This window comes from Astyanax mexicanus, chromosome 8, assembly GCF_023375975.1.
Source record: "Astyanax mexicanus isolate ESR-SI-001 chromosome 8, AstMex3_surface, whole genome shotgun sequence".
NCBI lineage: Eukaryota > Metazoa > Chordata > Actinopteri > Characiformes > Acestrorhamphidae > Astyanax > Astyanax mexicanus.
In genome coordinates, this window is record NC_064415.1 from 19,436,764 (window position 1) to 19,461,851 (window position 25,088).

Sequence of the window (25,088 nt, forward strand, 5' to 3'; positions counted from 1 at the left end):
TGAGGTTGTACACTGACCAATGTTCTCATGGCTATATGAATTAATAGCGATTAATTAAGGCCTGATGGTGGATACAAGACAGATTTGACATTCCTTTTATGAGTTTGTGTCTGCATTTAACATTCCTTGAGTCAGAGTATTGTGTATAGATGTCATAGAAGGCATTACAACCGACAGTGTAGTGTCGGTTGTAATTCTAGACGGATGCTGCGGCTCATAATAACCAAGAGAACAGACAAAGGACTTAGCTACGTAATCACACCACCATACTAGGAGCCATGGCCAAGCCTTCAATCAGTGCATTTTGCTACATGAAGTTGTTCTGGACATGTCAGTTAATCAAAAGCGATAATTCACTCATACTGCTCTTGATCTATGACTGACTGTCAGTCTCTGTTTCTTGGCTGCAGTAGAGTCTAAGGAGGTTTCAGGATTTATGATACATTTCAAAGAAATAGTAATGCTTTAATTATTCAGACTAGACAGTTGATGATGGATGAAAATTAAGCAAATTAAAAACACCAATTCAGGATCCCAATATAGACATAAAAGCTGTCTGTGTTTTACCTAGATAAAAGTATCCGTGCCAGTGATTCGTCATTTCCAGTGATTCACCACTCACTCTCTTTATCTCCCAGTGAATCAGACAAACCACTGATGGTATCCTTAAGCCACAAAAACCCAAGACTTGTCCACAACCCTTCTAGCATGTTTGTGTACCTGGTTTGGCTGGAACTGGAACGACCATAAGCTTTACATAGAGGTGAAATGGTGATTTAATGATATGCTTATTATTTAATATTAAAATATATATGAGCAGAATGAGTAGTAGGTCTGTTTTATATATATGGTGTCTGGAGAACTGGAAACCCATTTCTTTCATCTTCTAATTCCTAAACCTTGTACAGGCATTAGTTTACAAACAGAGCCGAAGCCACCCACAGTATGTGAATTCTAAGATAAACTTCTTCAGGGCTTTCTTAAACTCTTCCCTCTTAGCTCTGGTCTACAGCTGTGGTCAATGTCCACTTTAGAAAACATGGTGGATATGGTTAAGAACTACCTATTTGGCTAGTGCTGTTACCTTTTGAAATGATTAATCCCAGGCTACAAAAGCCACGGCCAGTTTTCTCGAGCTTTAAACCACCTTTGAGCCTGACTACACCACCACCAATAGAGTTACAGCTCCCAAAACCAACAGCAGCCAGTGTGAGGCGATTGAAAGTGAGTGAACCCCAACAAGTGCAGTCAACCGTACTGGGAAAGTTGGCCAGACGAGGAGAGACAAAAAAAAAAGGGAATGAGAGAGAGAAAGCGAGAGAGAGAGAAAGAAAGAGAGAGGTACTGAGAGTGACCATGATGGCATTTTGACCTACATGGCCTTTATTAGTTAGAATTCATAGAATAAAAATGTTATTTGATATTTAATATAATTTTTCCTCCTAGTGCAACCTCAGATTCCCTAGAGTCTAATGAGACATTAGAACATTAGGTTGAATATCACACTTGAGGGCATGTCTCGTTTCCCAGTAAGCTGTTTTTAATCATCTCATTGCACACCCAGAAGACATGTAGTGACCATGACCGCCTTGCAGATAAGCATGCTCTCCACTCGGCAAGCGCCCAATGCAAACAAATGCCCATATTGGACTCATTTGGTCGAATAACATCCATTTCCACTGGGGTCAGAGGTGACAGGAGGCTGACAGCATGGTTTGTGTTAGGATAAACTAAAGAAAAGCACTGCTGTCTTTCATGTGTGGCAGGGGGGCTTGAGAGAACATACGCAGGCTCTTAGACACATGGGAGTCTTCTTAAGCTTCCACTACGTCACCTCTTAGAACCTAGCAAACTTTTAATAGAGATTTAAAAGCATGTGTGTTAGGCCCTGACTGTGGTCTCCACTCAGAAACCAGTGACAACAGTCAAAAGTAATCCAGTGTAATATAATAGGGTTTGTTTGCTCAGCTTGTCAACTCTGTTTAAAGATCAAATACTAGACAGATGTCCCTTACTTTATCTTGGAGTGACTAGGAATGAACAAAAGAATTGAAGACCTGGACCTGAGATAATGTTACATCATCTAATCCGCTTAGTCAGTTCAGGGTCACATTACTGAAGGGCAAGTAAAGACACCCCGGCATCCTACTTCCATTACTTCCTCCTGGGATCCCTAAGTATTTTCAGGCCAACCAGAAGAAATAAACCCTTCAGCACTTCCTAGATCTTCCTTAAGGTTTCCTCACAGTTGATTGACCTACAACTAAGTCACTTAAATTCAAGCAAAGATCAACTTCCATCCCTTCTTCCTGCAGTATCTTTATGCTCTTCCAGGCAAACTGGGAGACATAATCTTCTCAACAGTTCCTGAGTCTACCTTGAATATAACTCTTTTAAACTTGTTGTGCCTTGGTACACCTAAAACGAGGCAGCTAAGTCTAATTCAGGGTTCCAGTACTAATAAGGCAAGCGTAGAATCCCAGGCATCTGACATTAAGTGCAATCCCTTGGCACTCCCAGGCCAAGTGGGAGAGATAACCCCTTTTAAAGTTCTTGAATCTTTCTTGAGGTTTTCTTCCATTTGGTTGCACCTGGTACACCCACATTGAGGGCACATAGTTTGGTCCAGGGCCGCAAAACTGAAAGGGCATGCAAAGATGCCCTGGCACATTTCAATTCCATTACATCTTCGTGTACCATCCCTAGGCGATCCCATGCTAACTTGTAGATAAATTCTCTTCAGCATTTCTAGATCTTCCATGAGCTGTCCTCCCAGTTTACCATGTTTGGTACAATGTCAAGTTATTGAGTCTTTCTTGAGGTTTCTTTAATTCAGTATTGCAACAAGTCCTCCAAGTCTAATTTATTGTTGCAGTACAGAAAGGGCAATCAAATAAGCCCAGGCATCCCACTTACAACATCTCTTCTTGGGGGATCCCTAGTTACTCCCAGACTAAATGGGAAATACTGTCTTCACCAGTTCCTAGGTTTTTCTTTGAGGTGTGCTTCCAGTTGGTAACCTGGATCAATCTAAATTCAGGGTTGTGTTATCAAGTGGGCAAGCAAAGAAGCCCTGGAATCCCATTTCTATTCCCTTCTCCTGTGAGATCCCTCAGCACTCCCAGGCCAACCAAGAAATGTAAATCTTTTTAGTAGTTCCTGGGCCATCCTTTCTGAGTGTTTTTCTCCCATTTGGGTGTGCCGCTTAGTCCAGTTCAGAGATACAGGACCGAAAGGGCAAACAGAGAAGCTCAAGCATCCCACTTCCATCACCTCCTCTTGGAAGATCCCTTGTCACTCCCACACCAACTTGGAGACAAAAAGTTCCTGTATCTTACTTGAGGTCTCCTTCAAGATGATAGTGCCTGGTACAGCAAGAGCAAGGCAGTTTAATCCAGTTTAGGGTCACCATATCGAAAGGGCATGCAAAGACGCCCAAGCGTTCCACTTCCATCACCTCCTCCTAAAGGGATCCCTAAACATTCCTGGTCCAGCTCTACTCCAGTCTCCTCCCAGATTAAAAGTGAGCTCAGCCAGCTGATGGAGGAAACTTTGGCTTTATGTATCTGCAGTGTTGTTATTTTGGTCATTGCCCGAATTTCCTAACCATAGGTGAAGGTTAAGACATTAGATTTACTGGTAGTTTAAAGCTTGACTTTCTGGCTCAGCTCTCTCTTAAACACAGCAGTCCCGCAGGCAGTCGTACGATTCCTCTTCCAATTCCTTATTACTTTAAAATAAGACGCTAATAGACTGAAATTCCTCCACCTGGGTAAGGTGTGCTTTTCAGGATACAACAATGGCTTTGGAATTTAATAATGACGTTTTGTAAATGAGTTTGAAGAACTATTTTAATTGGTTAATAACCTTTACATTGACTTTGACATTAAACCAACAATAATTATAAGGCATCACTAAAGGAGCTATTTGTGGTTCCAATTTTTTTAGGAGTGTACTGTAATTAAATGTTTCTTCCTTATGATAGGAACCCTCTTGTAAATTAGTATTTTCAACATGAACAGAGTATAGCTCTGTTTTCCAGTTTTTTTTTTTTTTTTTACTATTGTTTACTAATTTATGTGTTAGTAATGCACTTTTAATGTGTACATTATTATTAGTTTTTTAATAATTAAATACATACATTCAGAACAAAGTATAAGTACAGTTTAATAGCATGCAGACATGTCAAGATCATACCCACTTTCTGGATGAAGCACTGCCACCCATTGGAGACTAAAGGAATTACAAGTGCTGTGAGCATTAGGTAAGATAAAAACAGTGGTGTAGTATTATGGTTTATAAATGGCAAACCTTCATCAATTGATCCGGGTCATGAAGTTGACAATGTTTACCTGACTGTTGCAATTTCCAGTTTCATTTAAAAATATATATATATTTTTGTTAGATCTGCTCTAAAAGGTTTGACATGGTGAACGTTTGAACAGCTTCATTTTTAAAAGTGTAATTAAATGTTTCTTCACTGTGATGGAAACCCCCCCTAGTAAGGAGTATTTTTTTTTTATCTCAGACAGCCTTGCAGGCCTCTAGTGTAGAAAAAGTTAGAATGAGTAACCATCAGATGTGGTCAGACCTGTAGATGAAATTTATCTTGCTTACCAGTAAAAACTGCAATTTTTTTCCCTAATATTTCCCCCCCCATTCCCCCCCCCCTCATACAATTTATCTGCAGCTCAGTGAAGCCCAGTGTATATATTTTACATTTACATTTTTTTGATGTATTGTGGAAATTCCTGGAAAAGACAAATATTAAAATTAAATGTCCTGTAAATATTTGACAGGTCTTGGAAAAAGTGTTCTAATGTAGAATTAGTCTCTAATGCTGAACTAGTTATGTGAACAGATACTCAATCATGTGTTCAGCATTATACATGGAGAGCAAGTCACTACTCATTACAAGGAATATACTGAGTATTTAACAACCTAATTTTTTGGCCTTCAAGCCATTCAGCCATTTTTACTGACATTATTCAATAATTGTAATATTTTGTACATTATATTTTGTTGTTTTATCTGTAAAGTAAAGTGTAGATTGTTATTCAATTTATTCAATGCTGAAAAAGTAGCAAAATTAATAAAAATCTGCCAAGTTTTCAATTGTTTGGTTTCAGGTAAAAATAAAATACTCCGGTAAAATGGAATCCTTTGCTGACACATCCATTGCTGACACAGATATGCAAATGCACACATACAGCTTGTGTAGTCCCTGTAGAAGTATTGAGCTGAGACAGTGGCTAGTTGGTTAGCATGTTTGCCTATCAGTGCTGTAGTATATCTGGGTGGAATTTCTGCTTTCTCCTTGTGTCCTTAACGGTTTCCTTCAGTGAAGCCAGTTTCCTCCCACAGTCCAAAATCTTGGAAATCAGGTGAATTGGTTACTCTAAAGTATATCAAACTCAGAAATGTGAACCACGTGAAGGTGACCAGACAAGAGAAAGAGTTCTAATTCTCAGTTACACAATAGAGCAGCTGTCTGGGAAAAGCTCGGGGTAGCAGCCCAGTACTCTACATTTATCAGTGTTTTCCACAAAGAACTCTAACACACACACAGACAGATACACTCTCGTCATGATGTCTGATGTATTAAGAAAACACACATTGGAATCCTTCCTAACCTAAACACAGCTGGACGGTCCCCTCCTCCCACACACACAACATAACTGGAATAGACTGGTCACCTTCATGTGGTTTACAACTAAAACTAAGTAGATGTGCCTTTATATCAGGCATATCAGTGTAAGATTTATAGCACCTATACCTATGGTTTAGGTTCATGGATAAACGAGAGAAGGATCAGGGTGTAGATTACTGATGTTTGAAACTATTTTAATATCAGGTCCCTATTTACACACCTAGATCTCTCATCTTTCTAATAACTATCAGTGTAGTCTAATATAGTGTAATAGCAAATGTCAAAGGATTTGTTCCAAGTCATTTTGGAGCATTGTTATTGGTCCATTTATCACAAAATTCTTAAACAGTTTAAATAAAAACAAGTGCAAAATTTAAAAGGGCTTTTTTAAGGCTGGTACAGTTTTGAAATCATGTTTAAAATAAGTACTTAATTGCTTGACAGAGTGTACAGTGTAATGCTTGCTCAACCATTTAAGAGTTATATTAAATGATAAGTGTTAAATGCTAATATTAGAATGAATACAAACTTTTACATTCTGCTGTATATAAGTATATATCTTGTCCACATTTTATTTCATCTGGGATGATGTCTAAAAATATTTGATAAAAAAAAAAAAAAAAACTATGGTCGAAGTGGTGCGGATTTAGTGATGAGTCTTTATTATAACAGTGATCATGTGTGCCCACATGTAACAGTATAACCCTGTTTGTGTGTGCGTGTGTGTGTGTGAGTGTGTTTTCTTGGCACTGTGCCACAGTTGGCTGGTGTCCTCTATACGGGTTATCAAGGTCAAATCAATCAAACTTGGCTGTGCCCTGGCTCTGATGTGGCGCTGAATGTTTCCTTGCGCAATGCCCATCACTGCTGCTTCTGAGCATGTGGTGTGACAGTTAAAATCATCCCCGGGCCTCGCCCCCGAAGAACAATGGGTCCCTGCAAATCCTCAGGGCCGGCAGAACGGAGCGGGGTGATCCAGAGGGAATCTGTCGGCTCATGGATTCTCTTGGCTGTACAGACAGGAAGTGAGGTGCGAGCTGGGTAGCCGGGTCGGTAAGGCCGGGTGGCTTAAGCAGACAGAATAGGTTCTATTGTGTCTATTGTGGGGAGGAGGATTTGCGCCACAAATGATGCAGTCTAGTGCAAGTTAATGTGGCTGGAAGTCTTTTTTTTTTTTTTTTCCCTCAACAAAAAAAGGCATTTTTTTTTTTATCGGTCCAACAAGTCTAAGGGTCAATTAGAATAATCTTGGAATTAACACTGATTAACACTGTTAAGCTTTAGTTAAAGCTATGCCATGTCTTAACTTTATACTTCATCTTTAAAGTCATTTTGACCCCAGTCAATGTTTAATTGAACTTCTGACTTATTTTTTTATTTTATTTTAATGAGGACATCCAAGTAAACATAAAATGAAAAAAAGTATATATTTTCAATGTCTCGTACAGTTTTTATACACACTGTTTACAGTTTACACTCAGTTTTAGCTGTATGATAGAAAAGAAAAGAAATATCAATATTTTATGCACATTTATGTTGTATAATACTAATGTCACTATGACGTGAAGTTAAATAATCTTAAAGAAAAATAGCCATAACCCATAACCTACAAAACACAATAGTTGTAGTAATGTAACATCCACTAATAGTTTAAAATAAATGTGTGACGCATAATTGTAATAACTGGCTAGACTTTGAAATTATTGGGGTCAAATTGGTCCCAAGGATAATAGTGTGCAAAGACGTAAGTGATGACTGCTTGGGAAGACCTAGACCTGTGTAAGTTATGAGGTGTTATCTTGTGAGTAAGGCTGAACACTGGCCATCATGCTCATGGTAACGTGACGTGAATGATCAATGTTCGAACGAGGCCTGAGATATTTCATTGCTAAAGTTGTGTGGGTATTTAACTTTCCTTGATCTGTCAGGAATCAAGGAATTACCACCCACAGTGGGCAGAGTAGTGGGTGTTAATGATCATTAACCAATCATTGGTGGTGTATTGTTAGAATTGTCTGTCAGAAAACACACCTACATTAAACTTAGGAGGCACCACACACACATCCAGCAGTTCAGTGCAGTATGCTTTAGCTTAAATGGAATGGTATAAAAGACATGGGACATATTTGTTCCTATCCCCTGACTTTTGGAATGTCAGAGAATAAACATAGGGCTACATAGATCAAAACCTGGTTCTTCTTTTGTATTAATTGAAGAGGTTTATTTTTGTCAGAGTGTGAGGCCTGAAGCAGTGTATAATGAGTTTAATAATCAGACATGGCGAGACTTGCAGTTGAAATGTGTCTTCCAAGGCGTCAACTAGCCACAGAAACTCTAGAGCTTTCCACAACTGTCAATATTCAACTGCGCTCAAGTTATTTGTCTGTGACTGATGACAAGAATAATTTTCATCCTGCCAAAAAAATGCACAGCATACAGGCAAATGTGCATGTATTGTTTTATCCTTATCCGTCTCTACTATCATTTTTATTGCTTAAAGACTTGGAGAGAAAAAAAACATCTGTGCCAGCGTTTGGAGATCTGCTTTCAAAGCTGTGACCTCAAAACCAGGCATGACAGGCTTCTTCCTGATTTAATGATTTGTAGAGCCAAAGTGGGTTAAGCAGTGGTTCCACTAATTAAAGTTAGGAAGAGGATTTGCTTGAAGGGGGAAAGATATACCACAGACAGTGTTTTACAGTACATAAATTTAGTCATGCCATATAAGCAGCATAGAATTTCAAATAAGAAAGTGATCTCTGGTAACACTTTATAGTGAGGAGTGTGCACAGGAGGGCCCTGTGATTCCTGAAGTGTGGAGAATATGGCAGAATTGTCGAATTCAGATTTCAGATATAAATGCAAACAAATAAAATAATAAAATCTGAATGGAGAAAATCTTTTTTTTTCTTAAAGAGCAAAAATATGAACTTGAAATGAACCCACATATACATTTTATTAGTTTCTATTATCATTCAGTAATGCTAAAGTGGTAAAGTGAACATGCTTCAGCACTGACAACCTTATAACCGTTGACTTACAGCTCTTTAAAAAAATTAAGAGACCACTTCAGTTTCTGAATCAGTTTCTCTGATTTTGCTTTGTATAGGTAAATGTTTGAGTAAAATGAACATTATTGTTTTATTCTATAAACTACAGACAACATTTCTCCCAAAATCCAAATAAAAATATTGTAATTTAGAGCATTTATTTGCAGAAAATGAGAAATGACTGAAATAACAAAAAAGATGCAGAGCTTTCAGACCTTAAATAATGCAAAGAAAACAAGTTCATATTCATAAAGTTTTAAGAGTTCAGAAATCAATATTTGGTGGAATAAAACTGGTTTTCAGTCACAGTTTTCATACATCTTGGCATGTCCTCCTCCACCAGTTTTACACTGCTTTTGGATAACTTTATGCCACTCCTGGTGCAAAAAGTCCACCAGTTCAACTTTGTTTGATGTCTTGTGATCATCCATCTTCCTCCTTACCCTCAATTTGGTAAAATCAAAGAAACTCATCATTTTTAAGTAGTCTATTTTTTTTTCCCAGAGTTGTATGTAGGATTAAGCCTTAAGCCTAAGTATGTTTTGTAGGTTCTTGTCCATTATCAGGAAAGACTGTGAAAAATAGGTACAAATGTATACTGTTTTTACATGGGTATCATAAAAATAAAAATGCTGCCCTTCTCTGTTTTGTTAATGAATGACTGAATGTGCATGACAAAAACATAGCGTAAGTAGTTTTTCCTCCGGAACTGTCAATGTATACTTTTGAATGTATATTTGAGCCTGTGAGATCATCCGGTCCTGTGTAGTCTATGATCTTTTGTTATTTATAAAACAAAACGTGAATGGGCTACAGCTGCATCTCACGTCAGTTTGTCGGAAAAATCTCCTCATGCCTGAAGAAAAACACAGTGGAGCAGGTAATTGATCCAGTTAACAAAACTATCCAGGTTTTTGGTATGTTCCTCTCAATGGCAGCTGTGCCCTGGGGTTCCCATTCTGTAATCACACAGGTATGCAAGCAAGTTTGAAAGTAAGTGCTCATTTCCCTACCTCAACTCAGCTTGTGGTGTAGAGATAAGAAGGTGGTGTAGATTTTGTTCGGAAAAAATATATATATAATTTCATTATAAAAAGTGCAGTTAGCCCTGCTTAATTCAATTGGAGTGCAGCAGATTTTGAATAAAATAAATAACTTTATAAAATAGTACAGATATAAAATACAGATATAAATCTACAACACAAATATAAAATTGTAGCTGAACAGCATTTTTTTTCTTCAAACTATGGTAATGGATGTTTTTACTGTGAAAATATAGTTAAATATTGTTACCATAACACCCATCCCTTCATATAGATTATGCTTCTCACATTATTTAAAAACATTTATTTTAAGTGTTTTTGCTTCAAATGTTTCCACGTTTTACTAGCACATGCTAGTAAATATACAGAACCAGTCAAAAGTTGGGACACATTCTCATTAATATTTATTATATATTTGTATTATTTACTGCATTGTAGTTTAATATTTAAGACTTGTAAACAATAAGGTTGGGTCTAGTATCTAAAAAATACTTAATTTAATAAGGATTATACATGTGTGTCTCTGTTTAGTGCACAACTTTAGTTACTTTAGTGGACACACTAATGTCTTCTCATCTTCATTGCAATAGGCTTGCAGGAAGAAGCTTCATCTCTGCCCTGCTGTGTTCAAGCTTGTTAAGCATTCAACACACCATATCAAATGACAGGGTTTATTAAACCAGTGTAGAGGTCTGGGTCAAAAGAGAGAGAACTTCTCCAGGCTCTTTCTCCTTCTAATTACTGTTCAGCTACTGTAATGGTGGGAAGAGTTGCTGTTACCAGCTGAGTCATGTAATGATTTATTGACTGTGTGTGTGTGTGTTTGTACAGCACAATGCAAAAGCTTTACTCTGTAACAGTCAGGTAAAACATCTTCACAGATGACTCCAGATTGATTTGTCTGGTGGTCTCTATGCTGTAACATACACCTAATATTCCTCAGATCATGATGATCAAGCTCTTAATTAGCAGGGTTTTTTTTCTTTGGGTAAAGAGTCAGTAAAGCAGGTATGCCCAATTTTACAGGGGTAGGAAAAGGGCTGGTCAGACTGCAGGCTTTAAAGCAACTAACAAGCAGAAGCTGTTTGTGGGCTTCTGATTGAGTAAGTGTTTGGATAAGACTGGACAAGACTTATTTATTCTTTTATTTCTAATTTTAGTTCTTCTCTTAGTTTTTTATTTCCTTCTTATTTCTTTCATTATTTTATTTTGTATTTTTAAATAGTTTTGTATTATTGCTTTTTACCTTATTTTGATTAGTTTATTTTATGATAATTTTTGTTTTTATTTTTTATGTAAAAGTTAGTTTTAGCTTTATTTTAGATGTTTTTGTTGTATAAATCTTATCTTCTTTTGATCTTAATTTCTTATCATTTAGATCAAGTTTTTATATTATTTTGTAATTATTTTAATTATTTTTAATTTTATTTATATGTATTTCTTATTTTTATCTTTTATTCACTGTTATTTTAAAATACTGAATGTGCTTCCAAGTAAAAATAAAGGTTGATTGAATGATTGATTGATATTGTTGCACCAATGTTGCAAGACTGTGATCAAGATATATGAAAAGTACTGCCCAATAAGAGTGGGTGATATGGCTTTAAACAATATCACTATATGTCAGGGTACTTAATTGATAACAATATTCTAGAGCATATGACAAAACACAAAAAATCTGTAAACTTTTGTCTATTTTGTTAATAACAGTAATTTACCAGGACACTGAATTTGTATAAATGAATATAAATGTATCAAAATGAATAAAAAAAATAATGTAGTGGAACCTAAAAATCTACTATAATACTTAAGAACAGAATATTTTGTGCATGCATATAAACTGCAAACATAGACTGCTTTCTAGCAGAATAGCACTGTTATTAAGATATGCTTTTTTTTTTTTTGTCCAAAAAATAATGACGATATTATTGTGACTGATACGATAGGAAACACCTCTACTGCCCAATACAAACATTTTGTCTGAATTCTGGAGACCAAACTCTCTCACAATATTTTGTGATTGTGATTGCATTTCAGTAATGCTCAAAGATTGGCCAGCAATACTCGGTTGGCAATCAGTATTTCAGAAGCCAATGTTCAGAAAACTATTAAAGCAGTATAATGCAAGAATTTCTTGCTACTGGACTCTTCCTGCAGTCATTAAGTGTAATTTGTATTTTGAGCCACTGTACACACATTTCACATCCATTTCTGGATGAGCTGAGAGACATTAAACTGTCACTGAATGTCAAATAAGCATTTGGACTGACTAATAATACTGGGTTTTACACAAATATAATTAATCTTATGCAACATTGCTCAGTTCTCAAAAGGTTTATCCATTGCACTTCACCAGAGTTACAGTGTGCAGATAGCAACGTGCTCAGTCTGGAGGATAGCAGCTCCTGTCAGTTGAGCATCACAATGATTTTGAAGCTGTTGATTTATAATAATTTTAAAGAAAGAAGCTGCATAATGTGTAGCCATTCTGCACGGTACATGTAGTACACTTATAATGACAATATATTAGTATATTATGGTTGTATTTAAAGTTATAATGCGGTTTTGTCAGGAGTCACGGCCATTGCAAATCAAGGTTTAATACAATGAACCCAGCAAAGCTGCCATAAGAAAGAGCACATGCTGTGCACTGCTTCTCGTTTTCAAAGTCAGAGTCAGGTTTCAGGGTGGTAATTGTGGGTAATGGAGGGTCTGGCTGGATTGCTGTGACCAGGGCTTCCTCTCCCCTCCTGGCCTATGTGTCTGGAGGCTCAGCTCGGCCCTCACTGAAACCAGGTGGCCCTTCAAATTACACCTAATTCTGTCTCTCCCTGCCAGCCATTAATTGTAGGGTGTGAAACTCTTTCAGTCTGTGAGTTTAGTCTCTCTATCTCCACCTACTCCCCACCCTACACACACACATACACACTCTCTCTTTACCCCAGTGTGGACTTAAAAATGCACTAATGATCATCTGTCAGTCAATCTGTAACTCCAGTCATGTTCAGAGAGACTCTCCCCCAAAAGCAATGAATCTCCTGTCCTTATTCTGCATGTCAAACAAGAGATGCGCTGTGGGGAAATTGAATTACTGTCTCATGTCTCCATCCTGTGGTATGGCAATAGAATTGCAGCTCATGAACACATTATGGGCAAACCGTTTAAAATAAAAGGCGGACCTAGAGTGCATAAAAAAGAATGGGTCCATCATAATGATGTAATAAGCAGAAAGCTCTGTCTGGAGGACAATCTGGTCCAGGTGCTCATCTGTGACCTCCAGACCACACTCATGACCACCTTTTACAACCAGCCATCATAGACTTATTTAGTCCACTGTTATCACTGTTTTGTTAATTGAGAGTGCTGTGGGCTGTGTGAGAGAGAGAGAAAGTGGGGGAAATAAGAGCCTCTGATTCTGATTGGATTTAAAAACATTGCTATCAAATCAACCGAGGACACTCATTGTTTTTAAAATGCAATAAGATGGTATTTTATCATATTGTGATAAATGTTATTATTGTGTCAGCAATATACTTTTTTAAGCGTATCAAGGATATCATCAGTGCCTAAAGGAACACTGAAGCAACTGTACATTTACTACAGGGATAATATGGATTACAATTTGGTGTGAAGATTTTGAAGATTCTGCATCTTGCTAATTTTATGATGCTGTTAATATTAAATTGGATTAACTATACTATGTTTTTCCTGGGTGATCCCTGTGAATTACTCCAAGATGGTACATCGTGTCTTCTTATTTTGTTCTGTTGTCACAAATATTTTACCATCTTTAAAACATAAAGGAACATTTGTGAACAAGTTGTATTTCTATTCACTTAATTTCCTTTTTGTTTTTAGGGTCGCCCTGGAGCCTTGGGGTCGGCGGGGCCCAGTGGTCCTGAGGGCTTCATTGGGGGTCCAGGACCTATGGGGCCTAAAGGAGAAAAAGGCCATGCTGGACGGTCAGGGGCAACTGGACAAAAGGGGGATAAGGTGAGATAATCTATGTAAATGTGTATTTATTACACACTTACTTACATGTTGCCCTATTTAGTATTCAGTGTTTACAATGCTATAATAGACATTTAATTTATGTAAGCCACAATCTTTTTTGTAGGGTCCTCCAGGTGTTCCTGGATTTCCGGCTAATAATGGCGTTCCTGTAAGTAAACACGTTTTTCTTAATTGTTTTTATCTGCAGGCAAGAGATCTTATTCCAGTTAATCAAGATTAGAAGTAAAAAATATTCTAATGTTTTTCAACCTAAGCTGAATGCATTATAGGTTAGGTCAGTTTTCATGGACAATAATTTCCACACATGTTCCTATACTGTAAAAGAACTGAAACTCACAAAAAAGAGAAGCTGGTAGACCGATTCTAAATCTAGTGTTTATTAGCAGAATATAATCCACACCGAATTATAAGGCGCACTATCAATAAACGTCTATTTTCTGGTCTATTCTCAAGGGTGTCGCCATGTTTCCCTTCTAATTCAGCAGGTGTCACTGCTGGGGGCGCCTAAGTAAATAAAACTAATTCTTGAAAAAAAAAGCCATTTTCTTTTAAAGTCAAACAAGCAATGGATGTTAATCTACACAGATTTCTATCCTAAAGTGTTTATTTGGGTGAGTAAAGCACTTCTGTTTAGTGACAGTAAGATTAGAATTCCAGTATTTTTCCAAGGGTGAGCGCTGGCCGTAATTAGCAGTGCTAGCCAGCTGCGGTTAGCAGTGCTAGCCGGCCCCGGTTAGCATTTAGCCAGCCCTGGTTAGCAGTAAGTAAACACCCTAAGTGTTCGGGTAACCCAGGGTGCTATTAGCTAGGGGTTTTTCCCATGTATCTTGTTTTAACACAGTAAACATGCAAACTACAGTCCGATATACTCACCTCTGAACAGCGAAAGAGCTAATACTGCTCCAGCTTTAGTGCTGGAGAAACTTCACTGAAACCCATGTATAACGCTGCACATTAGCAGAAGGCTTTACTGCTCCTTAATACATGACCGGTATAATTTATACATAAGGCACACCAGACTATAAGGTGCACTGTTGAATTTCGTGAAAAATAGGATTTTAAGTGCGTCTTGTAATGCGAAAATACGGTATTACTGGTATAACCTATTAGTCTAACCTAGAATAACTTTAACTGTTTTCTTAATTATTAAATTGCAATCAATTTCTTCTTGCTACTCAAAAATAACCACACACATGTAACTGGGCACTGGGTACTCTATCACTGTGTATAGCACTTACAATCATTCTGTGCTACACTGGTGACCTCTAGTGGTCATTGTTTTAACTAACCACCCAAGAGGGCAGCAAGGCAGGTAGTGCAGCAGTACAAACCTATAGGTTTAACATTTATAATGGATCTTTTAAAAGGGTCACCCAGGCCAGGAAGGACCACGGGGACTTCCAGGTGCGGACGGCTGTAACGGAACACGCGGTGACCCCGGCTTTCAAGGAGGTTTCCCAGGCCTACCTGGAAGACCTGGAGCTCCAGTGAGTATACAGTACTAGTTGTGTTCTATTTTATATCAAGAATCTAATAACTGAAATATATATATATATAGCCTACAGTGAAAATATTTCTGTGATTACTTGTTCTTTATACAACACAATAATCTGATGTTTTTTTTTTTGTTTGTTTTTTTTAGGGGTTACCTGGTTTTAAAGGGCAGAAAGGAGAACCCGTGTATATTCCTTTAGGAATTACGGTAAACAACATCCATTTGCATTTATATTCTTACATACACTAGTAAAAACAGGATTAGTACATGAAGCTGACGATTTTTTAACATCTGATGGCTTTTTAGGAGTTAAACAAATTGACTAACAAGGTGATGAATAGATTGTTAGTTAAGTGTGAATGCAACAGTTTCTGAAATTAGTACTCACCTCTACTTGTTTATTTCTGCAGGGTCCACCTGGTCCACCTGGTCCTTCAGGTCAAGTTGGTCCCATTGGTCCTGTTGGTTACCCCGTATGTACCTCTTGTTTTTAACAATTTAATGTTCCTCAGTCGTTTTTGTTTTAGAATTGTCTATTATGATATTTATTAACAGATCTTTTTCTCTCTTTTTAGGGCCCTCCTGGTCCTCCGGGTCCTCCTGGGCCAACAGTAAGTCATAATAGAGCATGTTTTTAGAGGTGTAGTCCAGCGAGTCAGATATATTAAATTATAAAATGTTCACAATCGCTTTAAATCAGTGCTTAAGAAATGTTTGCACTACGTGGACAGCTGTTTTAGAGAGGTCTTGAAAAGAATGTATTCGAATATATATCATTTTATATAAGTCATATATAAACTGTGATCAGTGCATTTTTTAGAAATAGAAGGAAATTCATTTTTTATGTTTCATTAATTGCTGCTGATACTGTTATGCTGCTGTAAAGGTTGAAAACATCCCATAGTATTTTTCTCTAATTATTTTAATGTGTACTGGCAGGTTTTGCTTAATGGTAAATAGAGAATAGATGCTTGGGGTGCCCATTAAAATAATATTTTATGACTAGGCTTAAACAATGTTTTTTCACTGTAGATGGTGCTACATAGTTTTATAACAGTAGGATGTACAAGACTGCAGTGTGGAGAGTCTATTGTGTCATAGCATTTAACTGGACAAAAAGCTTTTTAGGGTATTCAAATTTACACTAACCAGAAACCAATTGACATCAGATCATAGTGAGTGTGGGCAGGTCTGTCTGCACACCGTCGGATCCACTGATCCACTATACGTTCATGTCTAAGAACTAGTGTTCAACTTTTCTGCTTGTTTTGCAGGGAAGCTCAGGTGTGGGTTATAAAGGAGAAACAGGAGAGAAGGTAACTGTTTAGATTCACAAACACCAAACAACCACCTCCCTACTATTTACATAGTTAGACAGATTACAGTTTGATTTTTTCTGTTTTTGTGTTCCATATACTAAATATTTCTTTCTATTCATGTCTGTATATACATATATGGTGATTTTGAACTGTCTCTATGCTTTTTGTATATAATAGTGTGCATGCATGAGGTGTGTTTCTGGCTGCTCTGTGTTGTCCAGTAAGACAACATTTTTCACAACTATCTTGTGGATGATTTAGTCTATTTTAGGGATTATCTTCTTTTAGTAAACGTCTTGTCAATTCGATTCTAACACAGAATTTCTATCCACTTTGATTGTGTCTATTTGATCTTTATCTGTGAGCTGAAGGGATATTTCAACCAAACAGTGCTATTAAATAAAGACTAATGTATAACGTTTGTGCAACATCATGGTAACAGTTTATCTTTCATTCACAATATGGCTTTTTTGGTTGAACCATCCTTCTAAGCTAATTTGTTCTCATGCATGTTTATCTCCTACCTTTATCCTGTTTTCTTATTCTCAAGCATGAAACACACAATATAATGAGTGCTGTTTTTATCAAGGGTGAGAGAATCTGAGTAACAATTTCTGTGGATACCATTCACACAGTATACAGTACCTTAACCAGCATAACTTAAAAAAATGGACAAATGCCAGATTTACATAATGTAAAAATGAAGATACATTTTTGCATTACAGTGACATTGTTGTCTATTTAATATAATGTTCTTTATTTTTATTTGGTTCTATTGGCCTTAAATTGACTGGTATCCATAAGCAGTGTTATTGGAGTCTCTCAATCATATTTGAAATGCATGCAGTGCTACTCTGTTTAATTATGCTGAGGACAGTAGCACTGAAGAAAACAATATTTCCTACTGTTACACAGCAGTTCAAAGATTCAATTAAAATTAAATTAAAATGCATTTAAAATGTAAAAAAATATTAAACACATTTGGACTTTAATAGGAATCTTTGAACAGCTACTGGTTGAGGGTTTGATTGGCCTGTGCATAAGAATGCAACAACAGTCAACATTTTTTTTTTCCTCACTTTGTTGCATTATTATGTAATGGCTATACCTGGCTGTGCTGGGTCTGGATTCACCTGCTCCTCCTTCCTGTGTGGCTTCATTTCCTTTGATCTATCGGATGAGACACTCTGTGGGAAAGCTTGGAAATTTTTTCTTTTTTTTTTATTATTATTATTTTTTTTCTTTCTTACACTAACGGGTGATGGGGAAAAAACTTCATGCATGCTTTCTTCTCTCGAATCAAAGAACTCAAATGAACAGTGTGAGAGCAGTACACACCTCTATTAAATGTGATTTAAGCGTTAAGTTTTGGATTAGTTGGCTTGTCATTTAAAGAGTATACATTAAAAAAATGAGCCCACTATTCCTGCCTTCTCTCTATCTTTTCTCTGTTACTTACTTTGCATAATCTTCCCCTCACATTCTTAGAATCCATCCTCTTCCTTTTGACTTCTTTTTCCCACAAACATTAATCTTTTTAAATTCTATTTTTAATTTCTCCTTTCATATTTTTTAATCATCATGATTATCTGATGGCCCGCTTTACCCCTTCCATCTTCCTCCATGCAATTAATAGTATTTTCGCAAATTAAAACATCTTAAATTATACCAAAATGTCTATTTTTTCTCCAGATTGACAGATGACACAGCTTTAACATTTTTTTAACCTATTGCATTTCTTTTATAATAAAATGTAGCCACAACATAAAAATAACTGACAGATAAAAAGATTGATTTTTATGTGGCAGCAACAATTTGAAAAATTGTACACAACACCTGCTAAAATATTAAACATTAATCTTAAGCATTCAGACTTTTTTAATGGATAATGGAATAAGCTAATGTCAAAGATGACTAAAAAACTAAAAATTTGTTGAAATTTTATTGAGAATAAGATGCTTTTGATTAGTAGGATACATTTTTGCAGGGGACTGCTTTTCTCTATACATCTCCTTGTTTATTTTTCTTATTCCCTCTCTCTTTCTCTCTCTCTCTCTTTCTTTCTCTCACTCTCCACCCTCTCTCTGTCCCGCGCTCTCGGGCTCTAATGTGTACTCTGTGTGTCTTGTGGATCTCAGGGTGATGCAGGTCCACCAGGACTCAGGGGCCCTCCGTCCGCTCTGTTAGGCTCGCCAGCTATAAGCACTATCAACAAAGGAGAGAAGGTAACACACAGGGGAGCAGTGATACCAGCCCAGGGAGGGGCTCTGCCAGGGCGAGAGTGATGCATGCTGGGAGAGTAGAGAGCTGGAGGGGACACTGAGCCCTGAATCAACCTCAGAATAGAATAAACCTAGAACAACTTCTCATTCTTTTGCTGTGTAGGCTGGGCCACCAGACACAAACCTTCTTCTAAATTGCACTAAGCTGCTGCTGTTTAAAATCATTATGTTCAGATAGAAGGTCCAGCTAAAATAACCCAGATATCCTGGAGACCTACGGTTGATCATTTGTTCAGTGAAGCCTCTGGCTTTCTCCACAACTTTCTCAAAGCTTGCTCTCGCCCTGACCTCCCCACCACCCCCACCAGGGGTCACAGTTTTAAAACTCAACCTTACACCAACAATGTCCCTAAACTTCCACCACAACTGACCCTGCAACCTGCCCCGTCGTCTCCGCCTCCGTCCACCTGTCCACACCTTTCTGTCCCGTGTAAAAAAAACACAAAAAACTCTCTCTTCCTTGGTTGCCGCATCCAGGGAGACGTCGGGGCGCCCGGAGACCCAGGACAGACTCCAGTCAATGGACTTGTGGAGTTTGTTGGATATCCAAAAGGAGACAAAGGAGCTAAGGTTTGTGGCATGATGCTGCACAGAGAGAGCAGGGAAGACGACTAGGAGCAGGACTCCTCCTGAGCCGGGAAGCCCCCCCCCCTTTACCAACAGCCCTGTCTGCTTCTTCACTTCCATTACCCACCACACTAAAACCACCTTCCCCACCTTCACTCCCCTTGTAGTCAGTGCAGAACCATTTTCATTCTTTATTGGTTCTGTTTAAATGTTCCCTTTATGCTTTTTATTTTGCAGTTGTTTTCTTAGAGTTATAGTGATTAACTAATATACGGCTCTGGACAAAATTAGGAGACCACTTCAGTTTCTGGATAGGTTTCTCTGATTTTGCTATTTATAGGTATATGTTTGTGTAAAATGAAGATTGTTTTTTTTTATATAAACTACGGACAACATTTCTCTCAAATTTCAAATAAAAATATTGTGATTTAGAGCATTTATTTGCAAAAAAAGAGAAATGACTGAAATAACAAAAAAAACTCAAATAATGCAAAGAAATCAAGTTCATACTGAAGTCATCCAGACTATAAAGAAAACATAAGGAATCAAGTAGTAAGTTAAAAAAAAAGCCATTAGTGAGCATTTAGGTGTCTTTTTCTGAGGCTGGAAACTGTAATGAACTTATCCTGTGCAACAGAGGTAACTCTTGCTTATCCTTTCCTGGGATGTTCCTAAGTGAGCAAGAAATTTAACTTAATTTAAGTTTCATTTAAGTAGTTAACTCTTGACAAGGCACAGCTGTTAACTCTCTGTTGACTATCTTATAAAGACTGACTGGGAAAATTCCAAGATGTGCAAAGGTTTTATCTAAGCAAGAGGTGCTACTTTGTAGAATCTAAAAAAGGAAACTAACACTTTAATATTGACTTTAATATAATTATTAGTATTAAGCTTCAATGCAGGAAAAAATAAATAATGAAATAATGAATTTTAAAGTGTGTGCACATTTTGACCTGTACCGTATTTTCAATGATGCAGTAATGATCTGTAATTCTTTAAAGAAGTTTGAACAGGTACTTCATGGTACCAAAAAGGGTTCCACTGTTATTTTTCAACTGTGTAACTTTTTTTTTGTGCGATATATAATATATGTGTTCAAAGATGTGACTGAAATGGATAACTATTCATTTGTTATTATTAATGTTAGAAACTTGGGCTGTGCCATAACACATTGTACATATTATTTTTGTTATTATTATCAAATATAAAAAATCCATATCATTACAATAGCATTATTTGGTGAATCTTTATTTACAGTAATTATTAATGTTGGCAATTACCAAGAATAAAAAAAATCAATATTGTGATATAATTTTATCATGTACTAAAAATTCTGAATGCTTTGTGGTAATTTATATTACCTTTAAAATCATGCTTAAATTCTACTTTATGATTCAAAAAGTGTACTCAGCAGTGCCCTAAAATCTAAATAGGTATCCATTTCATTCACAGTCAATTTGTCTAAGAATTAACAATGTTTGTTCATTTTGGATTTTTTTGTTTGTGTTCATTTCAGGTTTTTTATACATAATGCATTAATAACCTTGTGATATTAGCATCAATTATTTTGTTTGTCTTTATGCAAAACATCATATAATTAAGAGATTTCACTCACTGATGATTAATTGAGTAAGCTCAGGGAACACCCCTGACTATCTTCATCTCTTCATCTTTTTCTCACTAAAATTCAGGGTGACATTGGCTTTGCTGGAGAACCTGGAATCCAAGGAAGACCTGGACCACCAGTATGTAACCCCTTTGTATGCTCTTATTCTTATGTAATGGTGATGCAGCTTAACATTTAAACTGCACTGAGTTCTGTTGTATAGATCATTTATAGGGGGGTGATAAGATCCCACCAGATTAAATTGGAACAATATGTCTCACCACTGGTTAAATGTGTCCCATGGGACAAATGTTTGAATAATATGGCAGAAAACAGCAGCGCTGGCCTGCATGAGCTAAACTATAATTCCTACACTCTCCATCCATTCTCAAGTCACATTTGTACCACCCACAGAAACTTGTATCAGCCTTGCTTACAGCCACCCAGTATCAGAATGAGAGATACAGAGGCAGATGAGTTTTAGAACAGAGAGGGAGAGCGATAGTGGTGCTGCACTCTTCTCCCCACCCTTTTTTGCAGTGAAAGTGAGTGAGCTGCTCAAGATATTTGGTCATGGTAAAACCAGCTACAGTACTTGCATACTATTCTGTATTTTACTGAATACAAATAATCATACATAATTTATGATGAGAGTAAAACTTAATTGACATAATTACAAGATGATTACTTACAAAATATAAAAAAATTACTTGCAGTTAGTTTTGTATCATATATTTAATCTTTGAAATAAAAAAATATATATATATTGTTAAAATCTTGCCTCGTTCTCATTAACCCATTGCTGTGTCTCATCTCGTGAGATGAGTATCTCATCACACCACTTATAATTTATGTTTAGGACTAGACAGTAAAATATAAATCAGTATATCAGTACTATAATGACTGTTGTGGCAGTGCTGACTGTGTTCTGTAGTTTAATCAGCAATATGCTGCAAACAGGTTTGTTTTTATTTATTTCTAAAAAATCTATATGCCATTAGTGTGGAATATAATTAGTTTGGGCTTTTTTTTTTTTTACTTTCAGGGCCCATTTGGTTTCCCGGGAGAATATGGTGAGAAAGGAATTCCTGGACTGCCAGGACAACGAGTAAGTGCCCTTCTGGTGTCTGTAATGAGCCCTGTTTTGGTATGGTATTATTTTTTTTATTGAGCAGGTCAATGTAAAATAGTCTTTTTGTATTGAGCATGTAATGTAAAATTACAAAAAATACATAAAAGGAAAAAACTTATTATTTATATATTATTTAAGTCCAATATAATTTCTTTTAGTTGAAAATGACTTTTCTCTCATCTTATTTAATTTGCAGGGTGCTCCAGGTCTAAATGGACCACGTGGTGAAGATGGATTAAGAGTGAGGCATTCAAAATAAAACACTTCTAAATATCAGTATTGATTCTGCTTCACCTCCAGAACATGACCATTGTTTTGTTTTTTTTGTACTGTAGGGATATCCTGGTGATTCTGGCTTTCCTGGACAATTTGGCTTTCCAGGTCCTAAAGTAAGTATAAATATTCTGGGAAAAAATTTTAATTAGTGCATACAGCATCCTCAGTTGCATGAAAACCCTTCATTTTAAATTGACAGCTACAGTGTTTAATTTAACATTTAAGTGTATGGGGATTTTGCAGTGTGTATCCTAATATACTGTCATTAAAGTTACTTAATGTGCTTTGGATTTTATTATTTATTTTCTTTTAGGGCTACCGGGGAGAACAAGGACCACCAGGGCCACCTGCCTATAGCAGTGGACCAGGAACATTTGTGCAAGGTAGCTGAACACTGAACCACTTTACGTCCATATGGAACTCATGGTGCCACTGATTTGGTTAAATTAGTGGATTTAAAAATAGTCCAGTAGTGTGAAATAGTGCACTTTGCCGAGACTTGCTGATTCTGATCTAGACCTACAGGGGTGTTTGGAATGTCTAAATGCAAATATAGGAGCATAATAGTAGGTGTATTTGTATTAAACAGTCACTGTATGGAGTTTACAGTGTAGATTTTACCCCATTTTCTCCCCAGTTTGGAATGCCAATTACCAAATACACATTCATATGAACTCTACTTATAAATACAGTACCCTTAGTCTGCTGGACCACTCAGAGCCTCTGTTATTTTATTATTTCTAAAAGAGCAGAGATTATACTCAGTAAAAGGACACCATTCATTCAGTGTGCACACAATATACACAACGTTTTTATTGCTTTTTTAAAGTTTTTAAATGCTATACTGATAATATTAATTAGTCACCTTAAACGCCCAGAAAGTATCTTTGCATTTTAGGTTTTTTTCCCCAGAACTATAGTCAAACAATTTTTTAGGCACACACTGTAATTATTTCATGTAACACAAGTATGTGTTTCCTGTAACATCTTTCAGTGACACAAGTATTACAGTATTTTGAGAAATGATTCCAATCATCTGTGAACAATTCTGACTAGTATTCTGAATTCATATTAAACTAATCTGACTGTCTTTTTCTTCATGTTTCAAGTATACCAAAATTGTGAAAATTTTATGGAATTCCTGTTCAAATGTTTTCTTGTTTTTCATGGTTTTCTAAGATTTACTTCAACAAATATTTTACTTTTAATAAATTTTTTCATAATTTATTTTTACATTTATTTCTGCATTATCATTTAAACCTTTCTTCATTCCTTAGAATTAAACTAGCTGTTTTTGTTTGCAAATGAAGATATAGCATGAATGCACTCTGCTGATTGGCTGTCTTGAATTGTGCCTTATTTAAAAAGTGTTAAGAGTGGAATCATTAATAAGTACTGATTACATTATAGAAACAGTCAATTTGATATAGCTCGTTTTCACAGCATATTTTCCATAGATGGCCAATACATATATGTACTTTACGATAAAATTATTCAAACATCAAAACTTCCTCATGCTCACTGCATACAAACATGCTTCTTTTTTAATTTCCATTAGGTCCCACAGGTGATCCTGGTTATGATGGGTTTCCTGGTGCTGATGGAGATGTGGGTCTAGCAGGGCTTCCTGGAGAACCTGGCGCCCCTGGATCTGACCTTCCAGGTGACAGTGATGTTCCACCATGATATGTCTCTGCTTCACTGTTTACATCCATAGATTAAAATGCAATAAGTCTGGACACACATGATTAGTAAAGTTATTACCAAGTTGGGTATATTTTTGGTTGGTTGTATCTTTAATCATTGGCAAAAAATAATGCAATGTAAAACTTTAATGACATTAGTCAAATCCTTAGCTTTTTTTTTTTAGTCAAGTTATCCCTAAGTTTGTCTTTGAGTGCATTGTTGAGACTTCTCTAGCTGTCAGCAGTCTCTCACCAAGAGGTGCACTATAAAAAAAGAAGTCTTGTGTAGTGTAGTGTAGTGTAGTGTGTAGTGTAGTGTAGTGGGGGAAGCACTTATAGGCCCTCTTGTAGAATGACTCACTGTTTCATGAGACACAACTACGTGGTAGCAGAGTTTTGCAACAATCTGGAGTGCAGATTGTTTGTTTTGTCAGTAAGTATGTTATTACCCATCTATTCACTTTCTTCTTCTACTTACACTAAACTTCTGGTGTCGTTTCAGGCTCTCCAGGTCTCCCTGGGTTGCCTGGTACTCCTGGGAATAAGGGAGAAAAAGGAAACCTTGGACGCACAGCCTATGGTCCTGAAGGCCTTCCTGGGGGTGATGGTTTACCTGGACCCCCAGGCCGTCCTGGACCTCCGGGCAGACCTGGTAAGCCCTCTGAATGATGTATTGTTTACATGTTTTGTGCTTGTACAATTACAGTGAATTGTATAAATTCTATATTAATAATCTTATTCTTTGTTTAGTATGTTTAGATGTGCTTTGGTGTATACTGTTGTTTTTTCAGTTTTTAATACTGATTGTATTGTTTTCTTCAGCCTCTCAGACTATGTTTTAAGGATGTTAAGAAGTACAGTATTCTGCAGAAGTTGCCTTTAGCAAGAACTCTGAGACTTACTCGTGCATAATATAGATCCAAAATCATGGGTCATGATAAATAACTTCTACTGTATAGTCTGAAGCAT

General features: G+C 36.7%; 1 protein-coding gene across 5 annotated transcripts in view; it reads left to right on the plus strand.

The window, feature by feature from the left end:
* col4a6 (collagen, type IV, alpha 6) overlaps window positions 1–25,088 on the plus strand; it is a 125,958-nt gene that overhangs the window by 75,524 nt on the left and 25,346 nt on the right. For 3 of the 5 annotated variants that reach the window (XM_049482973.1, XM_049482977.1, XM_049482974.1), the window contains exons 5-20: window positions 13,602–13,736; window positions 13,861–13,905; window positions 15,125–15,244; window positions 15,400–15,459; window positions 15,663–15,725; window positions 15,828–15,863; window positions 16,527–16,568; window positions 18,710–18,796; window positions 19,331–19,423; window positions 21,112–21,165; window positions 22,072–22,134; window positions 22,355–22,399; window positions 22,494–22,547; window positions 22,748–22,817; window positions 23,993–24,097; window positions 24,622–24,771. In XM_049482973.1, coding sequence (XP_049338930.1) covers window positions 13,602–13,736; window positions 13,861–13,905; window positions 15,125–15,244; window positions 15,400–15,459; window positions 15,663–15,725; window positions 15,828–15,863; window positions 16,527–16,568; window positions 18,710–18,796; window positions 19,331–19,423; window positions 21,112–21,165; window positions 22,072–22,134; window positions 22,355–22,399; window positions 22,494–22,547; window positions 22,748–22,817; window positions 23,993–24,097; window positions 24,622–24,771 — 1,222 coding nt within the window. The remainder of the gene's footprint in view (window positions 1–13,601; window positions 13,737–13,860; window positions 13,906–15,124; window positions 15,245–15,399; window positions 15,460–15,662; window positions 15,726–15,827; window positions 15,864–16,526; window positions 16,569–18,709; window positions 18,797–19,330; window positions 19,424–21,111; window positions 21,166–22,071; window positions 22,135–22,354; window positions 22,400–22,493; window positions 22,548–22,747; window positions 22,818–23,992; window positions 24,098–24,621; window positions 24,772–25,088) is intronic. The other 2 variants (XM_049482976.1, XM_049482975.1) reach the window with 2 other exon arrangements.